Source organism: Camelus ferus, chromosome 10 (assembly GCF_009834535.1).
Source record: "Camelus ferus isolate YT-003-E chromosome 10, BCGSAC_Cfer_1.0, whole genome shotgun sequence".
NCBI classification, from domain to species: Eukaryota; Metazoa; Chordata; class Mammalia; order Artiodactyla; family Camelidae; genus Camelus; species Camelus ferus.
The window spans coordinates 57,048,221-57,069,266 of NC_045705.1; the positions used below are offsets into that span (position 1 = coordinate 57,048,221).

General features: G+C 49.7%; 1 protein-coding gene across 6 annotated transcripts; it reads right to left on the bottom strand.

The window, feature by feature from the left end:
- Window positions 1-515: 515 nt before the first annotated feature.
- PGAP2 (post-GPI attachment to proteins 2) lies at window positions 516-21,046 on the bottom strand. 6 transcript variants are annotated; one of them, XM_032489253.1, is made up of 8 exons: window positions 20,937-21,046; window positions 14,010-14,030; window positions 10,911-11,085; window positions 6,576-6,744; window positions 2,677-2,929; window positions 2,442-2,536; window positions 1,729-1,837; window positions 516-1,521 (listed from the first exon to the last, which is right to left on the bottom strand). In XM_032489253.1, the coding sequence occupies exons 1-8, from the start codon at window positions 21,031-21,033 to the stop codon at window positions 1,391-1,393; spliced, it is 1,050 nt and encodes a 349-aa protein (XP_032345144.1). In that variant the 5' UTR covers window positions 21,034-21,046; the 3' UTR covers window positions 516-1,390. The 6 variants fall into 6 exon arrangements, with proteins under 6 accessions (XP_032345144.1, XP_032345143.1, XP_014412174.1 ...); XM_032489252.1 differs by having other exon boundaries at window positions 2,430-2,536; XM_014556688.2 differs by lacking the exon at window positions 6,576-6,744 and having other exon boundaries at window positions 20,937-21,027.

The following is a 21,046-nucleotide window of genomic DNA, read 5'->3' on the forward strand; positions in this document are numbered from 1 at the left end:
CCAATTTCCCTAACAAAGCTCTGGGCTCCCTTGGAGGGGCCAGTCTTGTTCTGGGGCCCAGTGACAGAGTCTGTAGTACACTGGGATGCAAAGCATGAGGGAAAACTTCCTGATCGAGGGCCCAGAAAGGGAGAGGTTGAAAGCCATCAGCCTGCAGACAGGTGCTCTCACAGTCACACATCCAAGAGCTGACCCTTATACTCCCAAGGGGACAAATCTTTACTGACAGAGCCAGGGCTGGAACTCAGGGCTTTGTTTCAACCTAAGACTTCCCCAGGTATCCCAGCTTCCAGGCCTGGAGTAATTACAGGAATAACTCAGTCACTCCTGCTCATCAAAACTTGAGGCTTGGGCCAGTCTTAGGCGACTGACTACTGGTCTAAGGGGGGTGGGAGGATGCCACAGGGATCATACCGTGCCATGGACTTCCCTCCATCCTGGAGCCTGTTCCTCACCTCACTTCCATTAAACAGACACAAGCCTCAAAACAAGAAAGCCTAGCCCAGACTGTTGGCAAAAAAAAAAAAAAAAAAAAAGCATTTATTGTCCTTTGAAATAAAAGGTACAACCAAAAGACCTCAGGGCCTTAGGCAGTAGGGTGGATTGGAAGGACACCAGAGAGCCCACTTTGGGGTAGGAGTCTGTGCCCTTACCCAACACCTTTGCCAAGGAGAAAGAATCGGTAAGTCAGAGGTTTCATAAGGGATGGGAAATAATACACAAGCCAGTGCTTTTTCTGGAGCTGGTCATTCTTCAGGTACAGAACAGCACCTCCACAGGGATAAGCACAGACTGGCAGAGCCACTGGATTATACAGCCCGCCCACCCTGGCATCATCCACACAGACACACTGAGGCGCAGATGGGGAAGGGTGCACACCATATCAGAGGTGAAGTCAAGACCAGGACACCCGGGCAACCTTAGCAGGGGACTGTGGTCATAGGGCTGGATGTGCAGAGTAGATCATGAGACACATTAGTTAAGTGAATGACCCTGTGGGGAGAAATGGCTGTGGTTTTCTGGTAGCAGCCACTGCTCAGTGGTCCCTGACCTCAGCAAGAGGTGGCTCTGTAAAGGCAAAGAACCGGATGGTGGTTATGAACCTCAGGACTTTTTTTTAGCACCAGGTGGTGGAGCTCTCCTGCCAGCTCAGCTTCTTGCATCTCAGGTAAGGGTGATGCTGCTTGAAGGTCCCTGTACCTTCCAGTGGGGTAGGGGGAAGGAGAAGCCAGCAGGGCTGGGTAAAGCCTTGTCCTGTGTCCTTCCTCCCTTCTTCCCTTCTCCCCAGCTTCAGTAGGGCCGAGAGAGGACACGGGGTGGGGAAGGCCTGAGTGGTATTTGTTTCCTCCTTTCTGGGCAGTGGGCCTCCTCCCCAGCAGGAGAGAAGGGTTTAGAACCGTTTTTCCTCAGGCTGGGAGGTAATGAGCAGCTCCTTGTTCCCAAAGTCCCACCAGGCCGTCATGTGGAATGCCATGTTGGTTAGGACAACGGTGTACTCCAGGATGGCAAAAATGGTGTATACTGTTGTGAGGACACAAGGAACAAGGCATGGTAAGCCTCCTTCCCCATCCACCAGGGACCTCTTGAGAAACCACCACCACCACATCACCACACAGGGAACACAATGGCAGGTAGCCCCCAAGATCACTGCTATGTTGCACATTATACAAAATATCACCTCTGTCCTGTAGCCACTGTGACCACCTATGGATCCTAGCCTGGCCTCACCTCCAGCCTCACAGTACATGTTGTGCCGAAAGTAAACAGCCAGCGCGGTGAAGAAGGAGACGAAGTTGATGATGAAGAGCCGCTGTTTCCAGTTGTAGGACTTGCGATCCTAGGGGAAGGGCTCATGATCAGACATTCTGCAGCTTATTGGGTAGGTGTGGACTGCCTCCTGTCTTAGCCCCAGCTCCTAAGGGCTGTCTTACCTCCCTCGCTCATGGAAGGAGGGCACAGGCAGGGGCAGCAGGAATGATGGGCATTTCACTTCCCTGCATTTGGGGGTATAATGAGGCCGAGGAGCAGTCCCTGTCCCTCCCACTTTGGGGGAATGGAGTATGAAAGTTACTTGGAGTTACTCACCAACCCAAGACCTCCAGATACTGCGGGGAGAAGAAAGGTGTGTGTGTGGGCGGGGGACACGGGAGTTATTACCCCTGACACAGTGTTCCTAACCCACTGCAGCTTGGGTGCTGCCCCTCACTCTACCTCCATCTGGAGTCTCCTCCCTTCTATTCTCCAGTCCCCATACTACCCAACACAGCCCTAGATTCTGACCAATCACCCTCCACTTGTCCCCAAGCCCAGTCCCTGCCCAAGTTCCCATGAGAATTCCAGTTTCCACCTCACCATTACTGGCAACCCGAGGACAAATGTCCTTCATTTTCCTCTGGGCCACCTGGAGCCCCACTAGGGGTAGACCGTACCTCCTGACTTACTGTGTGCTTCTTGGTCAGCCGCCAGAGAATGCAGGTGAGCAGCATGTGACCGAGGGATGAGGCAATGAACACAATGAAAGCATTTTCATGGATGGCTGGAGGGAGAAAGGAAGGTTGGGAGCTTGCATTGCAAGGAGTACTGAAAGCCCTGTGTCGGAAGATGTGGGGGGATGGGGGTGGGGGGTCCCCTCCCCGAACCCTTCCCCACTCCTCCTTCCCTTGTCTGGGCACCCACTGAAGTCCTCGGAAGAGGAGACGTAGGTGAGCACTAGCAGCGCGAGGTTCTCCACGACATTGAGGCTGAAGTTGAGGCGGCAAAGTGGGCGGTAGCCAGGACACGGGGAGGCGCAGCTGAGGTAGTGATTCCAGTAGGCGAAGGCCACCAAGAAGCGGGGCGCTGAGTGCAGGCCAATGCAGAAGCGCCACACGTAGCGCTGGGGTACCTCCCCGCCGATGGCCGAGCTCACCGATGGCAGGTAATTGGGCACCTAGAGAGTTGTGACCCATCTGGGTGCCGGCCCCCTGCCAGCCCCACCCACCCTGCCCACCTTGAGATCTTTCTTGTAATCACCTTGGCCTTCAGGAGACTCTGCTCCAGCCTCTAGGAAGTCCTCCTTCAGCTCCCCCAGAGCTCTCCAGGGAGACCTCCCCTTCCAGGGCCTGGGCCCCCAATGTGCCTGCTTCTTATTCCTCAGCCAGCCTGAGGTTTGTGCAGGGGCATATAGGACCTTGTCCATCTCCCTACACATGGCTGGGAAAGCTGTAGACAAGACAAGAGGTTCTCGAGCCCATAGCACAGAGCTGTGCCTTTGATATACCCCAGTGGGAGGTTCCATGAGCCCACACCCCAGATTTGGTCCCAATGGCAGAAATGAGTCACAGACCATCTAAGTTTCCTTGGGACAGTGCTGGATTCACTGCCCAGCTGAGCTGTTCCTGACTGCTCTCAGTTTCTTGTTCTGAGAAACTTGTTCTTCTGGTCAGGGGTACCAAGGCAGTAGAGGGTACTGTGAGATCCCAGAGCAGCTGGGCCAGAAGAGTACCCTAACTCTGATCATGTTTAAGAAAGTGGGTGCTCCAAACCTGGGGTAGTCTAATACAATGACCCTGTTCTTATGCATCTCTCTCATCTGTCTTTCTCAAAGCTGGAATTCCTCATTTCTTAGGGAGCTAGAGTGAGGAGATAATACCACACAGACTGGTGTGTTTTTTTTATATGGGAGGGAGAGAATGAGGGATGGGTGAACAGTAGTTTTGATGGGGACAGAAAGGCCGGGAATGGGAGGAGGATCTCTTAGACTCCAGCCTAGAGCAGTACTTCTCAAACTTTAATATGCATGCAACTCATCTGGGATTGTGTGAGAAGGCAGAAGGTCTGGAATCTGAGAATCTGTATTCCTAAAAAGATTCCATGACCGTGGAAGCTACCAGCCTGTTGCCCACACTTTCCATGGACTTTTCAGACCTTCACCAACAGCCAGAGCAGTGCCAGAGCTCAGCAACCCAGAGAGGGAATGACCCTGCTGTGACTACGGCAGGGCCAGTCTTCAGAGATGGAGTTCTGGAACATCCCTTCCTTTCTCCCAATGGAGATGCTGAATGGGTCTCTAAGATGGCTGGCAAGGCAAGCAAGTATGGAGGCAGCTAGCAGGGCAGGGGTGCGCCTGTGGCAGGACTAGCCAGGGCCTTCACAGCCTTCATAGAAACAGAGATAGATTTCCCCTCAGCGCTGTCAGAGGAAGCTAAGTGCGGAGCTCTCGGAGAGAGGGTGAAACTCTCAAGGCCATGGCTTGAGATATCATAGCTTGAGACCAGACTCAGATATTCACTCTGCATAATCAGTGAAGAGGCAGCATGGAGGCTTTGGGGCCACACAAACCTAGTCCTGCATCCCAGCTCTGCCTTTATTAGCTGGGTGACCTTGAGCAAGTCACTTCACCTCTCTGAGCTTTAACCTCCTCATTGGCAAGATAGAGATGACATCACCTACTTTGCAGGGTGATGGTGAATACTAAATATAATGAATACTAAAGGCATCTGCAGTGGCTGGTGCACAGTGGGTACAAGCTATGACTTTTTAGAGACAAACTTCCCTGAAAAGCCAGCAAATAGGCTGTGAGCTATGTGGCTACTGAACATGGGAAGGCCGGCATATGACTGAGAGGTGGGAATTGTATCTTCACCGGACACATCTGAGACCCCTCAAGCCTCCTTATGTGACTTTTCTGCCTCTTTGAGTAGGTCCCATGTGTAAAGTTAGTGGGAGTGTTGCCTCCACTTCCTAGAATATTTATTCTGGAAATTCCCGCCCCAATCTCAGCTACTTAAGGGGAACAGTACCAGCATCTAAAGCTTGGCTGGGAGAGCCCAGAGCACTCAAGGGCCCAGAGTCCTGACTGATACTGGGAAATAGGTAAAGGCTTGAGACGGCAGAGAGTTTGGGAGATGTCTAAGGAGGATGAGAGATTTAGGGTCCTGTGGCTGCTCATCCTATCCTCAGAAGCTCCTCTCAGATTAGGGGTGGGGGCAGGATTCTAGGAGCAGGGATTGCTTCTTCCATCACTCTCTCTCTCTTTCTCTCTGTCTCATACACACACACACACACACACACACACACACATGCATAATCAGGTATAGATACTCATAAACATGCATTCCCCCCATCCCAAGCACACAAGTTCCCCACTCACCAGCTATGCCAGCAACAAGCAACATCAGGAGCTATCAGAGTCCACGTACACAGCTCACCCCAAACATCCCCATAAGCCCAGAGCTAAGGGTACTGAGAGATGGGAACATAACCCCTTTCCCTAAGAATAAAAACCCTTTGGCCTGGAGGACAGGCTCAGTGGATCTATGGCAGGGTACTGTATCAGAATTTCACATGGTATAAAAGGAGGGGGGTCCAAAACATTCCCTATCATAGCACCTCATGTTTCACCATTAGAGATTCATTCCCTTGGCCTCAGATAAAAGTCTTCTGAAATTATGGATGACTTTTCTATCTACCTTACTGCCCACCCAACCCCTACCCCTTGCCAACTGGACAAAAAACTCCCATTCCTGTCAATCCTACTTGCTAATCTTCTCTAGACTCCATCCCCTCTTCTCTATCCTCACAGTCCCCATCTTAGCTCTGGTCTTCCCAGTACCATTTGCTATTGCACTGGCCTCCTTACTCCCTGCTCTTGCCCTTCTCCTTAAATCTGTTCTCTACTCAGGGATCCAGAATGGTCTTCTAAAACTCAAATCTGATCATGTTCCTTTCCTGCTTAAAATCTTTCCAAAACTCCTCGTTGCCCTCTAGATAAAATCAAAAGTTGTCAGCCTGGCGTTCACAAAGATCCTTCTTCACTCCCACAGCAACAACTCCTCCTTGTTCAGGAAGGAAGTCTCCAACATCTAAGCTGGGCTGAGTGCTTCCTCTGGGCCCCGTCATCCCTGTGCTCCCTTCTGTCACAAAAGGAATCCTATCTCACTGTGTTGTGACTGTCTGTGCCTAGATGTGTCTCTTGTAGGAATAAGATGCTAAGGGCAAGTCCATGTTCAATTCCATGCCCATTACACAGAACCTCCACCCCTGGGCCCTCAGAAAGGCTCAGTGGACTGCTACTGGAGGCAGGAACTTCTAGGTTTCTAGCTGGCAGAGCCCTGAGTGGATACAGGTTGTGGGGCCTGAGGTTGCCAGAAAAGAAACCAAGCTAGAAGAACCCAGGGCAGGGCTAGGAGTCCTCCCAGGTCAGGCCCCTAGTCTGGGCTAAAGCCACCTGTTACTTCTCCTGGCTCCTGGTCACATGTTACTTCCTCAGTCCTAGCTTCCTTTCCAGTTTGGTCTCTTTTCAGCCCCCTTCTCCCTCTCACGACCTCTTCTACCTAGTCCCACTCCCCTCCTTCCCCCATGCCACCTCTGCTCCCTACACCCTCTACAATCCTCTTCTGGTCTTGGAGGACTGTGACTGTACTTTCCATGAGTCTCCTTCACAAATTTCCCCTACCTCTGACTTTCCCCTCACCATCCTTTTACCCCTCTCCCCTCTCTCTGTCCCTCCTCCTTCTCTCCTACTCTCTGATTCCACCCTTATTGCCATCTCCTGACCTGGCCCTGACCCAGGTGCTGGGGAGCCTGGCACTCACCCCACAGTCAGTGGCCACCGTGTACTCAAAGTGGAACACCAGGGACCAGATGATGCAGAAGAAGAAGCCGAACACAGGGAAAGTGATGAGCCACCAGACCATGGCTGTGAAGCGGAGCCGGAACACAGTCCCCTCGGGGTCCAAGGGCTGGGAGGCTGCAGAGAACATCCTGTAGGGAGTGGTGCCCGAGTAGGGTGAGGGACACAACTTGGGGTCTGGTGGGATACCTGGGCCTAGGAAAGTGAGGCCTTTTCCAGAGCTGGTTCCTCAAGGTATAGGGAAGAGCCAGAGTAGAAAGGACATAAGGGAAAAAGGAAAATAGGGCAGAAGAGGAGAAGAGAGAGATGAGGCAAGAGCAGCAGAAATAGGCAGGGTTAGCTCTTAGGAATCCCCTTGGCACCCTGGTACTGTAGGTTCCCCTCTTGAAAAGCCTGGAGAACAGAGGCTCCCAGTGGCCTGGACATGGAAGTTCTGATGGCCCACCTCATTCTCATGACCTTCATACCCACTCAGGAGACGGATCAGAGGGGAAAGGGTTATTATTCCCATTCCACATAAGGGAAGACTGAGGCCCAGAACTATGCCAGGATCAAATGTTAGGAATAAGGCCTCTTGCCACCTGACAGCTTAAGGCTGCAAGTCAAGGCTTTCTTCAGGACAAGTAACCTAGACAAAGGCCCCTTGGATCAAACTGGGCCAAGCCCTCCCACTGACCCTGTCTGACCACATTCCTGCTCTTCACCCAAGTTCAACTAGGAACAATGGGAGTGCCCCAGAACCTATTTTGGTGGGGCCACAGGCTGCCAGCCATCCCACCCCCAGGCTCAGAATGATCCAAGTCTCAGGCCAGCAGTACCCTGATCTCAAGATATCAGGGTCCCTCCAGAGGCCCAGACCTCTATCTCCTTCCTCTCTGAGAAGACCATGTCACCCAGTCCAAAGTTCTGGGGAATCTGAGGGTCATGGGAAACTTCTCCCCTCGGGGCTGTGCTGGGCCAGACCCAAGAAGGACAGACTCAGGCTGCGGGAGCTGGGCTTCTTCTGCTACCTTCTCCCTCTGGGCAGAGAACTCCCTCCTCCCACCCCCATTGCCCCAACCACCATGGCCCCTCAAGTTGGGATCCCTCCTGGGAAGGCAGATAGAGATGGCTTTGTATTAAAAGCCTAGGACCAAATCTCCCCTGGGACTCAGACCTCCCTCCATTAAGGGAACCCTATTCCACTAGTCCAGCTCAGCATCAAGGAATTGGGGTCAGGGTGGGCGCACTAAGCAACACTCACACTCGGGTGCTGAAGGATCCGGGGCTTGGGTTGAGGGCTCTAGCCAGACTGAGACTGTTCTAAGACTGGAGGGTCCCACCCCTAGTTCTCTAGGGCCTGCCTCCCGCCCACAGAGCCAAGATCTCCACGCCTGCCCAGGCACACAGCCTTCCCAGGACCAACAAAGCCATGTCATAAATCCCAGAACACTCTGCAAAGGTAAGAAGTGATAGTGGCTGAGGTCAGGCCACAGCAGCTTCCTTGCCAGGGATGGGGGTGGGGCCCTTTCTGAGTGTTGAGTCCAGGGATATAGGCAGGTTTCTAGGAAGCAAAAGGGAGAAAGCAGAGTAGGATTTCTCCCCTTTTTGTTGAGGCAGGACTGAGTATGTTTATTAGGCCCCACCAGAGAGCTAGCTAATCTTAGATTTAGGATTAGCTTAGACAATAGATTCAGGGTCCAAAAGAGATCTAGACAGGTCTGAATATGAGGTATCAGTGTCCAGCCTGTACCTTTGCAGAAATAGCTAATGGCAGCTCAGGCTGCATTAACAGATGTCTAATAGCCAGTAACAGGAATGGAACAGTCCTGCTTTTGCCTGTACCTCCCAATGCTTATGAAGTTCTATGCCCACATCAGGGCGTAGGAAAAAACAGTGATCAACTGGACCAAGTCCAGGGGCACACGTCTTGTAAGGGTTGCCTGAAGGAATTGGAGCTATGCTACCTAAGAAGAGTAAAATCAGGGGACACCCCTCCCCCACCATTACTGGCTTCCCACCTCTGCAGGGCCAGCTGGAAGCCGGGTGGAAAGAGTAGCTCTAAGGGTCCCAAAGCAGAGCCAGAGCCAAGACAGAGATTCACCAGAGAGTATATGCTCACTATGAGAAAGAGCGTGCTAATTATTAGTTACTAAGTCTCCTGGAACAGGCTGCCTGGGGAGGAAAGAAGCTCTCCATCACTGGGGATGTGCAAGCAGAGGCAGGGTCATCTAACTATAGAAGTGTCAGACTAAGGCTACTTCTTTTATTCCTCAGGCTGGCCATTCCTGGGATACTCTGGGTGAGAAATTCAGAGCATATATGAAAATCCCCAGGTGGATCCATCGTAGTAGTCCCAGGGAGTGGGGACAAAATACCCTCAAGGTCACTAGACCTAGTCCTGCCCCAGAGGGCCAGGTAACCCTCCAGCAACTACCTATGCCTTAGCTCCCTAACTAGCATGCCAAGAATGGGTTCTAGGTATGCTGAGGTTATTGATCCCATTAGCCCTTGGAGCCAGCCATGAGGACCAGAGCGAACAGCCTACTCCATTTAACTCCATATGCTATACAAATATTATAATTTTCTATATGGACAATGACTGCATTATATAATGCCTTCCTTTTCCCAGGGCACTGGGCTGGTGGAGGGAGGAGGCATCCTATCCACTTATTCAGCAAATACTTTCTGATTCAGATGCAGTACCCACCTTCAAGGAGCTTCCAGTCTGGTAGGGAAGAAAGACACACTCATGATATGATAGAACACTTTAGGAGAGAACACAGGAACTGTGGGCACCCAGATCGGGGAGTGATTAAGCTTGCCCCAGGGAGGCTGGAGAAACTTGAGCAGGGTCTTGCAGGGTGAAGAGGAGTTGACCAGGGTAATAGAACATTTGATGTATTATCTAAGGTGAGAAATAGGTCAGGAGAGGCTATTGTATGGACCCTTCTGATCCTCCCCCTCAGATCACCTGGTCACCCCCTTTTTTTCCAGTTCTGTTCTTTCTTTCCTTCCTTCTTTTCTTTCTCTCTTTCTTTCTTTCTTTTTCAGTCCTGTTCTTTCTGATAGCTCCCAGCCCTGGGCCTCATCAGACTGGCTGTCCACAGCTCAAGGCCCACATCTACCCATTAACAAATTGAGAAGAGGGAAAACTTCAAGTCGTATGAACAAAAGAGGAGGGAGGGTATAGCTCAGTGGTAGAGTACATCCTGGGTTCAATCCCCAGTACCTCCATCAAAAAAATATAAATAAATAAATAGACCTAGATACCCACCTCCAAATTATAAGAGATATAAAAGGAAAAAAAAGTGGGCCCCCACCCCTACCAGCCGGACACCACTCCTCGTTGAACCCCTTTTCTGGAGCAGATGCTCTTTATAGGAAGGTGAGAATCTCAGCTGACTGAAGGCCTTTAGAGCTCTCTGTGAGGCTAGTCCAAGGGTTTGTGCCCAGGACCTGCCACTTTCCCGCCTAGAGACCCTAGGCTAACTTCCTCTCCTGCCCTGCCTTCCAACCCAACAATCTCTTTTTCCTCTTCTTCCTTCTGCTCCTCATCCTTTACATTCCATGAACCACCTTCCTATTTCCTCTGGAGCCCAACACTAACCCTGAGAAGGAGGAGGACAGGAATTATCAACCCTGTTTTAGACATGGAGAAACTGAGGCTCAGTCTCTGTGTCTCAGGTCATATACAGAGTCAGTGGATGAACTAGGAAGATAAGAAAGGTGCACACAAGTCTCACCCCATTTACTCCAATAACCTACAGAGAAATAACTCTCAAAACTTTCTTCCTGGCCCAGCACCCCATGTCCCTGTCCAGAGGATATATGGCCACCTATGGAAACCCCAGAACACATATCCATACACATAGTCAGGTCCCCAACCAGAAGGGCACAGATACGGTCTCTCTCACACACATATGCCACCCAAAGCCATTATAGTCACACCCCTCACAGTTACACACATATATATACACACAATTCCACAGTGCCACACTGAGAAGCCCCAAGTGTCCTCTAGCCCAGTCTTATTCTCTCTCCATCCCCCAGAAAACCCTGGGGCTGCTCAATCTGCCCCTCTGTGAAGTAAGGTTTGGATTCTGGGTTCTGGGGCTGCCCAACTTCAGGGACCCTGGCCCCCAGCAACCTTCATGGAAGGTGGAGGGAGACAAATCCTTGGGACCTCAATTTGCAGGCATCCCCCCAGCAGCCCAGTATGTTTGATGGCTAACCCTGTTACAGTCGAATCAGGATCCAAAACAGATCTGATTGGGCCTGAATATGAGGTATCAGTACCCCTCCTCCGAAGCCCTACCCCACAGTGTGTGGCCGTAGTCTCCTTGAAGTGGAAGAGCAGGGACCAAAGGATGCAGAAGAGGAAGGCGACAAGTGGACAGCAGACCGTGACCAGGGCCACCAGAGTGAAGCGGAGCCGGACCAAGGTCCCATCCCGGTCCAGCGGCAGTGGGACCTGGTACATCTTGTCAGACCTGGGGATAGAGTGGTGTGCTGTCAGGGCCCACGGTAGCAAGGCTGGGACTCAGTGGTGAAGCCAGCCCTTGTGCTCAGTCCTCAGCCTAGCTGTGCTATGGGGGTGAGGAGTGTGAGAAGGAAGCCACCTAGCCCCTAAGTTTGGACTGCTGCTGCCCTGGATGAGGAAGACAGACTTGGAATCCCATGAGAACATTCGCCCTCAATTTCAGAGGAAAGATAATGGACGAAATCTGTGCTAAGACAAAGCTTGAATAGATTGGGAGACCTGTGCCAGGCTTGACAGGCCTAAGACTACAGGAGCTGGTGGAACTAGTCTCTCTTGTTTCAGGAACCAATCCTAAAACCTCCCAGTGGACAGAATGGCCCATCTCCTCCCCAGGCCTTGGAGCCTCCATGTTTCAGGGCCTCCCATCAGCTCACACTGCTTCACCCACCGGCCCAGGGCCCCTCTGCACCTTCAGTCCCTTCCCAGGCTCTGTGGGCTCTGTGTGCCTGTACCACAGTCCACAGCAGCAAGGACTCCATGGAAGCCTGCAGAACCTCAACCCCCTGCTTGTCCCCGCCTGCTGCCTCACGTGCTCTGAGGGTGAAAGGCTTTGCAGAATCAGGCCTGGTGCTAGCCTGGGCTTGCTATTTGCTGGAGAGAGCTGCCTGGTCAGCTTCTGGAGGCTTCCCAGTGCCCAGGGGCTTGTCCACTAGGCAAGGGCTCCTGAGGACTGTGCCCCACCCCCCAGCCCCCTGCTCAGATGAGGGTATCTAGGGTCAGGAGTTATAATAGCTAAGTATACACCAGCAATCCTAGCCCAGCCCCCCCTCAGAGTGTAGAAAGGGAAGGTGAGGCCAGAGAGGCACAGGACCCTGGCTCAGGATCACATAGCAAATAGAAGGAAGAGCCAGCAGTGGGAGATGTGGGCCTCACAGTGTGAAGAACTGCAACTCTGACCTTCCTTGACCCCTTCCTCTCTGGGCCAGAGTTCTGGGCAGAAAGGTTGGGTTAAGGTCAAGTTAGGAGGGGAAAGTGAAGGGATACTCTGTCCATAGGAGAAGCAAAGCTATAAAACCACATCCTATATAGATGAGTCAGTCAGCTCTGTCCCCATTTTAAAGACAGAGAAACCAAGACAGAGAGAGGAAGGTCCTCCCTCAAAGCCAGATGCTGAGCCTAAGGGGGAGCCATCCTCAGAATTCAGGTTTCTTGTTGCCAACCTAGGGCTGACTCCAGATACATAAAGAACCCGCCATTCTGGACTCCAGGGCCTTGCCAGATCAAGTCCCAACTCTTCCTGGCCCCGCCCTCAGGACTCTCTCCCTTCTAGTCCCAACCTCAGGAAGAACCCTGACCACCGGAAGGCTGGCCTCCTGCCATTCCAGAGCAAGCCAGGTGGAGTCGCCTCTCATACAACTTCCTCCACCCACTTCTCTTCCAGGCTCCAGCAGGCAGCCCGCCTCAACTGCTCAAGCTTCTTTCTCCTTTTAGGGGTTGGGAGTCTCCCAGGGGAGGTGGAAGTGGCCCTGGTGGCCCTCCCAAAGCAAATACCTTCCTTGGATCATCCCCACACACCTTCTCCACTCAGCCCAAACCTAGATTCTATGGCTATAATGGTAGTACCCCCTTCCAACATCCCTCTCTAAAGTCAGCTGCTCTGGATCCCTCAGGAATCACTAGGACCCCCAAACCGAAAACCAGATCCTCAGGGAATGAGCAGGCAGTGCCCAAGGCAGGAGTTGATAAGGAGGTTTAAGGAACAGTCTGTTCTACTTCTCAGAAGTATGCCTAACCTCCCTTTTGGCTGTGTGACCTTGGGCAAGTCACCTAATCACTCTGGGACTGTTTTCCCAGTTGTGCAACATGGGATTTGGTTTGGATTACTAATAAGGCCAGTCCAACTTGGTCATTATACTCTCCCAGGTCTCAGGACAGGGAGCTCACTATCTGAGGGGCAGCCATTCAGCCCCAACCAACTCTAACTTCCACAAAGATACCAATTAACTGAAAACTGATTTCTTAGGGGTACCCCTACCTTATTTCAAAAGATCCCAAAAGATCTTCTCAGCCTCCGGTTTAAATGCACACTTACTGGGTGCTTTCTGAGTATGAACACCCTGTTCAGCACTGGATAAACACTGTTTCTTTCAATCCTCACTACAATTCTATGCGGTAGGCGCTATAGCCTGTATATTTCCATTTCACAGAAGAGGAAACTGAGGCTCAGGGGGGTTAAAAACACTTGCTCAAGGTCACAGGCTAATAGCTGGCAGAGCTGGGATTTCAAACTAATCTACAGGGTTCCAAGACCCCTTAACCTTCATCCTTGGGCACCTAAGGAAGAATCTGGACCAGGAGTCCCTGCAGAGTGAAGAAGGGAGAGGCTCACTCCAGAACACCGGGCCCAAGTCGGGGAGCAGAGGAGACAGGAGTCAGCTCAGTCAGTTGGGACAGCAGCAGTTCCTGGGCAGGCACTGGGATCCCCCGCCCCCGCCCCCGAGCCTGGGGCCAAGCCCTGCGGAGGCCAGACCGCGTGGCCGAGCTCCCCCAAGTGGGGCTGTCCGGTAGTCTCGCACAGCCATCCCCATACTCACCCAGGCTGTGGCGGCGAGAAGGCCGTGCCGGCGCAGGCCGGGAGCCTGGGCTACCCCGGGGAAGCCCCGGCCGGGCCCTGGAGGTGGTGGGCGAGCGCCGGGGGTGGGGCGGGGCCGGCGCGCTTGGGGCGGAACTTGGGGAGGAAACTGCGCCCAGATCCACTGCTGGCCCCTCCCCGTTTCTGAGGCCCGGGACCGCAGGCTGCCCCGCTTAATCTGCTGTCCCCTCATGCGATGCTGCTCCAGCCCCGGTCTGTCCCACTAATTCCGCGTAGGGGCAGCCAGAAGAGCCCTGGACACCTGGGTTTGACACGTTGGATAAGTCACCTTATCACCTTACCTCTTAGCGGCGTTCCATCACCTGTTGAAAGAACATAAAATTAATTCGACAGGGTCCTGAATTCTCTCATTTCCTGACCGCAGTCTACCCACCTCCCACTCCCAATCTAGATAAATTATCCATCTTTGCCCTACTGAAACATTAAACCAGCTTAGCCCCAGCCTCGGTGCCCCTCCCCCAATCTTTGCTGTCCAGAGCTGAATTGGGGCATTTCAAGAAAGGGAAGAGAACCTTTACAGGTAGCGAGATCCCGTGGGGACTCACCCCAGAAACTCTGGACCAGAGCTATACCCGCCTTTGATCAGGAGAGGGCGCCCTGTCCCGTCTGTCACAGAACAGAAAGAGGCTCTCCTGCCGTCAGCCGTGGGTCTCTCCCCACAATGAGAGCGCTGATTCCCAGGAACCAGACCCCAGCCAGAGTTCCCTGCTGACCCTGACTGACCCATAAAGGAACCTGAGGGGGACTCCTGCCTACCTTTGTAAAGACCATCCTACCTCAACAGGGAAAAGGAAGGAAAGGACTAGAAATCTCTCCTACAGTTACAATGTGGGGTTGTCCGAGCACCAGCAGCAGGTGGAGGACCTCTGAGCTAGACTCCATTACCATCACATTATGCCCCATTTAAATCCCCACAGTAATAATTAGCACATTTTGAGCATTCTTTGTGTCCCAGGCACTTTTCTACCTTTTACTTGTTATTCCATTTGATCCTCTAAAAAGCCCTATGAGGTAGATACTATTAATATCCCCACATTACCAATGGAAAACAGAGAAGGTAAGTTACCTACTCACATAGCTAGTAAATGTCAGAACCAGGACTCGAACCTGGCACCTGAGGCCATTCCCTTACTCTCTATAAACTGTTAGTCCCACAAGGTAGCTATAATCACTACTTTGCAGATAGGGAAATGGAGGCTCAAATTAGATTAATTTGCCAGAGCTCTTTTGCATGCATCCACTTTTGTTCATTCATTCAGCCTGGGTCGCAACTGGGGCAAGCCCTTGGCAGGGCAATGGTGGGAGATCCACAGCTGTCTCTCTGAGTCTGCAGGGAAGGTGTCATTCTAAAAACTACTTTACTTGACTTTGAATTCTCCCCCACCCTGTCCTCTAAGGTCCCAGGGGCAAAGAATGATTAGTAAAACTTTAGTGAAAGAACCACCCCCATTCACTTCTGATAATTGGATTTAGGTTTCCTTCCTTGGGGCTTGTCTAGGTCCAACTCCCATATGCCTGCTCCTGGCCTTTGCTCCCTGTCTTAACCCTTTGTCTGTCCCTTTGGCCCTAGATAGAATTCCCTTAGGCTAGGTCCCTTCTCTGCCTCTAGACTACCCTCAATGCCTGAAACTTGAGGTGCTCTAATCTCACCTTTAATTCTCTGGTGATTTGGGCAATTCACCACCCTACATTCCTAAGTCTCAGTTTCCTCACCTGTAAATTGGTTTTAGGACTATTCACATCATAGAGTTGTGAGAATTAGATGAGGTAATATAGCAGTATGCCAGGCACGTGGAAATCCTCAGTTGACTTCAGCTGTCATTGATGCTGTCTGAATCTGTTCCTTCCACTCAGTTGGAAAGACTATCTATCACCTATTTGATTTACAGGAGGGAAAGTGGAAGAAAATAATGAGTTCCTACTATGTGCCAGGGACTATATGTGCATTCTCTTATTCAGTCCATGTAATCATCTGATAAGGTAAGTGTGATGAAATCCATTTTACAGATGAAGTGGAACAAGCACCTAAGCATCTAGTTTTGCTCTTCAGCAGGCACTCAGTGTGTGCTGAATTGGTATGTGTCCCTTGTCCAAGTAGCCACTGCTGCTGTTGAAGCCTTCCAGTGTCTCCTGCCCTCCTGGTTGGTTTGCCTGGTACCTGGACACACCCCAGAGAGGCCTGTACCTGAAACAGCACCACCGTTTTCCAGCTTCAGCTGCAATTATCGCGCTGCAATTACCGCTCTGCCCTCCCTGTCCACATACATATACCAAATATCCCAAGATGACTGAGCATTTGTTTTCAGTGATGTTCCAGCCCCCAGGAGCATGTAGAGGTGAGAGGCAGAAGAGGGGAAGTGAATGTGGGATGTAGTTGTCAGGGAAAGTTTCCTGTAGGAGATCTCCTTCACTCCTTCACTGCCCTCTATCTTTCCATCATCCTTCCCATTACAGCCATATTGGCTCTTCTTACAACACAGATCTGATCACATCCCGCCCTTGCAAATTATTTAGTAACTTCCTCGGACTTTTAGGATAAACAGCAAATTCTTTAGTGTGGTATTATACACCCTTCATAATCTGGCCAGCCTCTACTCCAGAAACCACATATTTTACATTCTAGCTACACTCACCTCTTCCGTGAAGTTTTGCTTAACTTCCTCCTTACCTTTCCCTATCCCCCATGACCCGCTCACCTCCCCACTCCACAGGTGGCCTTAGATGGACTTCCATCACCCTTATTAGGGCTCTGTCCACGATGAAGCAAAATAATTTGTTGCCTGTCTCCCCTACCTTCCTGGGAGCTCATTTAAACACACCACCCCTACCTGTTCCATTTATTTCTACATCTCTGACCTTAGCCCAGGGACAGGCATACATTATTCGCTAAAAATTCGCTAAAAAATATTCGCTCGATTAATTTAATTGAACTGAGTTTTGAAGGATGGGCAAGATTTAGATACATCAAGAAGAAACTGGGGCAGGGTATAGCTCGGTAGTAAAGTGCATGCTTAGCATGCTTAGCATGCTTAGCATGCACAAGGTCCTGGGTTCAACCCCCAGTCCCTCCATTAAAATAAATAAATAAACCTAATTAACAACTCACCCCCTTAAAAATAAAACTAGGAAGGGGAAGAAGAAGAAGAAGAAGGGGAAGAAGAAGAAGAAGGGGAAGAAGAGGAGGAGGAAGAAGAAGAAGGAGAAGAAGAAGGAGAAGAAGAAGAAGAAATTGCTGGGGATGGAGTGTGGGGCAGAGTTAGCATGGCTGGGGGGTAGGTAAAAGGAACACAGATGGCAAACTCTGCCTTGTCTCCTGGCAGCCTCAGGAAACTCCTCCTGTGTTGAGAAGGAGTGTTCTTCCCAGAGATCTTTTTGAAGGCAGAGACATCCTTCTTGGATGGCTTTAAACTATTCACCCTAGGCTCACCCATCTTACTCTAGTTCCACTCTGCCTCAAATAATAATTACATCTTCATTGCTCTATAGAACATTCTTTGGCTCCCCTATCACTTCTAAGATGAAGTCCTAGTTTTCACTGAGCTCTTTCTCGGTCCCACATTTTTGTTCTCCCTGTTCATCTGGGCTGGAATGCATCTTTTTGCCTCTCAGCAAATTCTGTCCTTCCTCTAAAGGTACTGATTAGCATGACACTCTAGTAAGTTAGGAAAGCATGTGGTAATTTCTAGAGAGATCACTAAAATAATAGAAAAAGAATTTAATTTCCAAACTGACACAAGAGGGAAAACGAAATAATCCAAAAGACTAAGAAATGAGATTTAAATGGTCAATAAGCACGTGAAAAGATGGTCAACATCATTAGACACCAGGGAAATGTATAAGAAAAACCATAATGAGATGCCACTTCACTCAGCATGGCTATAATTAAAAAAAAGAAAAAAAGAAAATAACAAGTGTTGGCAAAGATGTGGAGAACCTGGAACCCTCAAACATTACTATGAAATGTAAAATGGTATAGTTACTTTGGAAAACAGTTTGGCAGTTCCTCCAAAAGTTAAATATAGAGTTACCACCTGACCCTGCAAATCCACTCCTAGGGATAAACACAAGAGAACTGAAAACACACATCCACAGAAAACTTGTACATAAATGTTCACAGCAGTATTATTCATAGTGGAGTAATGGAATAATCATCATTAATGGTGGAAACAACTCAAATGCCACCCAACTCATGAATATGTAAACAAAATATGGTATAGTCATAAAATGGAATAAAAGGAATGGAGTACTGATACATGCAGCAACATGGATGAGCCTTGAAAATATTATGCTAAGTGAAAGAAGTCAGACACAAAGGCCACATATTGTATGATCCCATTATATGAAATGTCCAAAATATGTCAATTCATTGAGACAGGAAGTAGATTAATAGTTGTGAGAAGCTGGGGGAAGACGGAGATGGGGAATGACTGTTAATGGGTCTGGGGTTTCTTTTTGGGGTTATGAAAATGTTCTGGAATATTACAATGGTGATGGTTGCAACCTGTGACTATACTAAAAACCTCTGAATTGTACATTTTAAATGGGTGAATGTGATATTATGTGAACTACATCACAATTTTATAAAAAATCTGGCAAAGAGCTGGACCTCAATAAATGGCAGTTATTATCACCAACCCCCTCCACTCCCCCCCCCCAAAAAAAGGAGGAGAGAGAGAGAGCAGCAGAAACAGAATAGCTGGGACAAATAGAAAGTCTAAAATGTTAGATGAAACCGTAACTATACCAGTAAATTCATTCAATACAATTTACTAAATGCTCTAGTTAAAAGTCAAATGTATTCACACAAGATTATAAAAATCTAATTATATGCCATTTATAAACATTACCCTTCCTTATATAGTCATAGGAAAAAAGAAGGAAATCAACATTTACTGAGTGCTTACTATGTGCCAAACAGGGACCCAATCCTTTGCAAATTCTATGATCTTATTTGACCTTCACAAGCACCTTCCTAAATAGAAACTATTGTGCCCATTTTATAGACAAGGAAATTGGGGCTCAGAACAATTAAATAAAATGTGCAAGGTCTAAAAAATAGCAGACCTAGGACTTGAACTTAGATTTGTTTGAGTCTAACTCTGTGGCTCTTTCCAGTGTACCATATAAGAAATCTAGAATCATCTCTCTAGAAGGAAGTCTCTTGCCCTTTCATAATTCTGCAGCCCTTATTGGTCTCTTTCCTCCCTAGGCATCAGCCCCTCATAGCTGCATAGAGTGAGTTCTCAGGGCATGTGTGGGAGAGACTGGGAGCTCCCAGGACAGAACTGAACTTTACTTAGCTCTGTCTCACTTGGCCAGGGCAGTGTTGACCTGTGGACATCTCTGGGCTCCTGATGCCCAAGACAGGGACTGGCTCAGCAAACTCCTTGGCATTAGAGTAGAAGGAAGATGATGGGATTCAAAAAGGGTGTTATGAGAATAAGACAGAGTAAGAGTATGTGGGTCCAGGAAGCCCTGGCCCACAAAGAAGTCCTTCCTAGGGCCACATACCTACCAGAGTACCTAACAAGAGTGCTTGCTACTTAGAAATCACCATGATCACACAAAATTCCCCCCTGGAGCACTCCTTGTCCAATGTCTCCTCCTCCAGTCTTCCCACAAGTATACTCTTTTAAGGAGCCCAGCTCCTGAACATTTGCTAGTACTCTGGACTGAAAGTACTCACTTACTCAAGACATTTCTGAGCTCCTTTTCTGTGTCAGAATCCATGTAGTAGAATATTTAGAATGGGAATTCCTTAACATTTTTAAAGAACACAAATAATGTCACTTTTTGAGGGCTTATGTGTACCAGGAACCATGACAAGTGTCTTATCTCATTTAATTCTCACAACTCTTGAGGCAAGTATAGTTATTATCCCTATTTAACAGACAAGAAAACTGAGGTTCAGAGGGGTTAAAAATTTTGCCCAAGTTCATACAGCTAATACATGGCTGAGCTCAGATTTAAACCCAGCATTCTCTGACTCGAGTCCCATGCTTTTATTCTACTTAAGAAAATAATTCACTCATTCATGCATCAAACATTTAATGTGTGCCTATGCTGTATACCTGCCCTTAGGGACACCAGAATAAACAGAGAAGAGGCTTAAACGTAGTTGGATTTGAGGATTGGAAGGTGAGAAATCAAAGGTTCAGGAAGGCAGTGAGGAAGCTACTGTAACTCTTCAGGTAGAGCTAATGGCTTTCTGATGCAGAGTATAGGCAAGGGAAGGTGGAGGGAAGAGAGTGATGTATGGATGGAAGAGCTGGGGGAAGGTGTCCGGAGTCAGATGTTTAAACTAGGTTTACTATTTGACCATTCATATATTTTTTTCTTCCTTCAAGCATCTACTGAACATCTACAGTGTACCAAGTTTTTCCTATCCATCATCTTATCTTTATGACTGCTCCACTTTTTGACTAGTTACCTCTTGCCACCACTGGAAACCCAGAGTGGTTTATCTATGTTTTGGGCAGAGCTCATTTCTATCTTGTATTAATGTCCCAGGAGGAGAGGGTGGTGGAGCGGTATTCCTAGTAAGTTTTGCCTTCTCAGTACAGTCCCTGCTATTTTGTGTGGGACCCTCAGTCACTAGATCTAATTTCTAGAACATGCTCAACCCATCCCCTTGAGATATCAGGCTTTTGCTCTGGGCAAAGCCTGGGGAGAAAGGAACACCAAGATGAAAATGAAGCTCTGAGCTCCGAGATCCTGGGCACAGAGGATTGGAAAGGAGATAACAGAATACAAAGTAACAAGGCTGTAACAGAGGCCTGCCCAAGCATTACCTCAACTCTCTGGGAGAGATAGGCAAATGTATCCCAGAGGCGGCGGCAACATTTCAACCAGGCCTTTAAGAATAAGTAGGGGTTCCTAAAGTGCAGGTGGCAAAGAAGTTCTGAGAACTGTCATTTGTACCAAACCCTAAGCTGAGCCATTTCCTTACGACATCTCTAATGCTCCTAACGTCTATTCTAGGGATTCAGAGAGGTAAAGGTTGTACTGGGGCTGGGATGGGTCTGGAGACAAGGAGACCAGGTTTGGAGGGCCCGGAGCAGCTGCAGGCGAGCTACGCGGACAGACAGACCTCCTAGGAGGGCCCTCCAGCTCCGCTCGTGGTCTGTCCAGATAGTGAGGGCAGGATCGCGGGGGAGCCTTCCCGTCACCGCCCGCGGACGAGGGCAAGGGAAGGGTAGAATAGTTACCATGCCATCCTGGAGCCTTCACTCTGATTGGCCCGAGCCTCAGCAGCCGGAGTCTCTCCGCTCCAAGGGAGGGGGCGGAGCCTCTGCGTAGCGTCATCACTTTTCTCCCA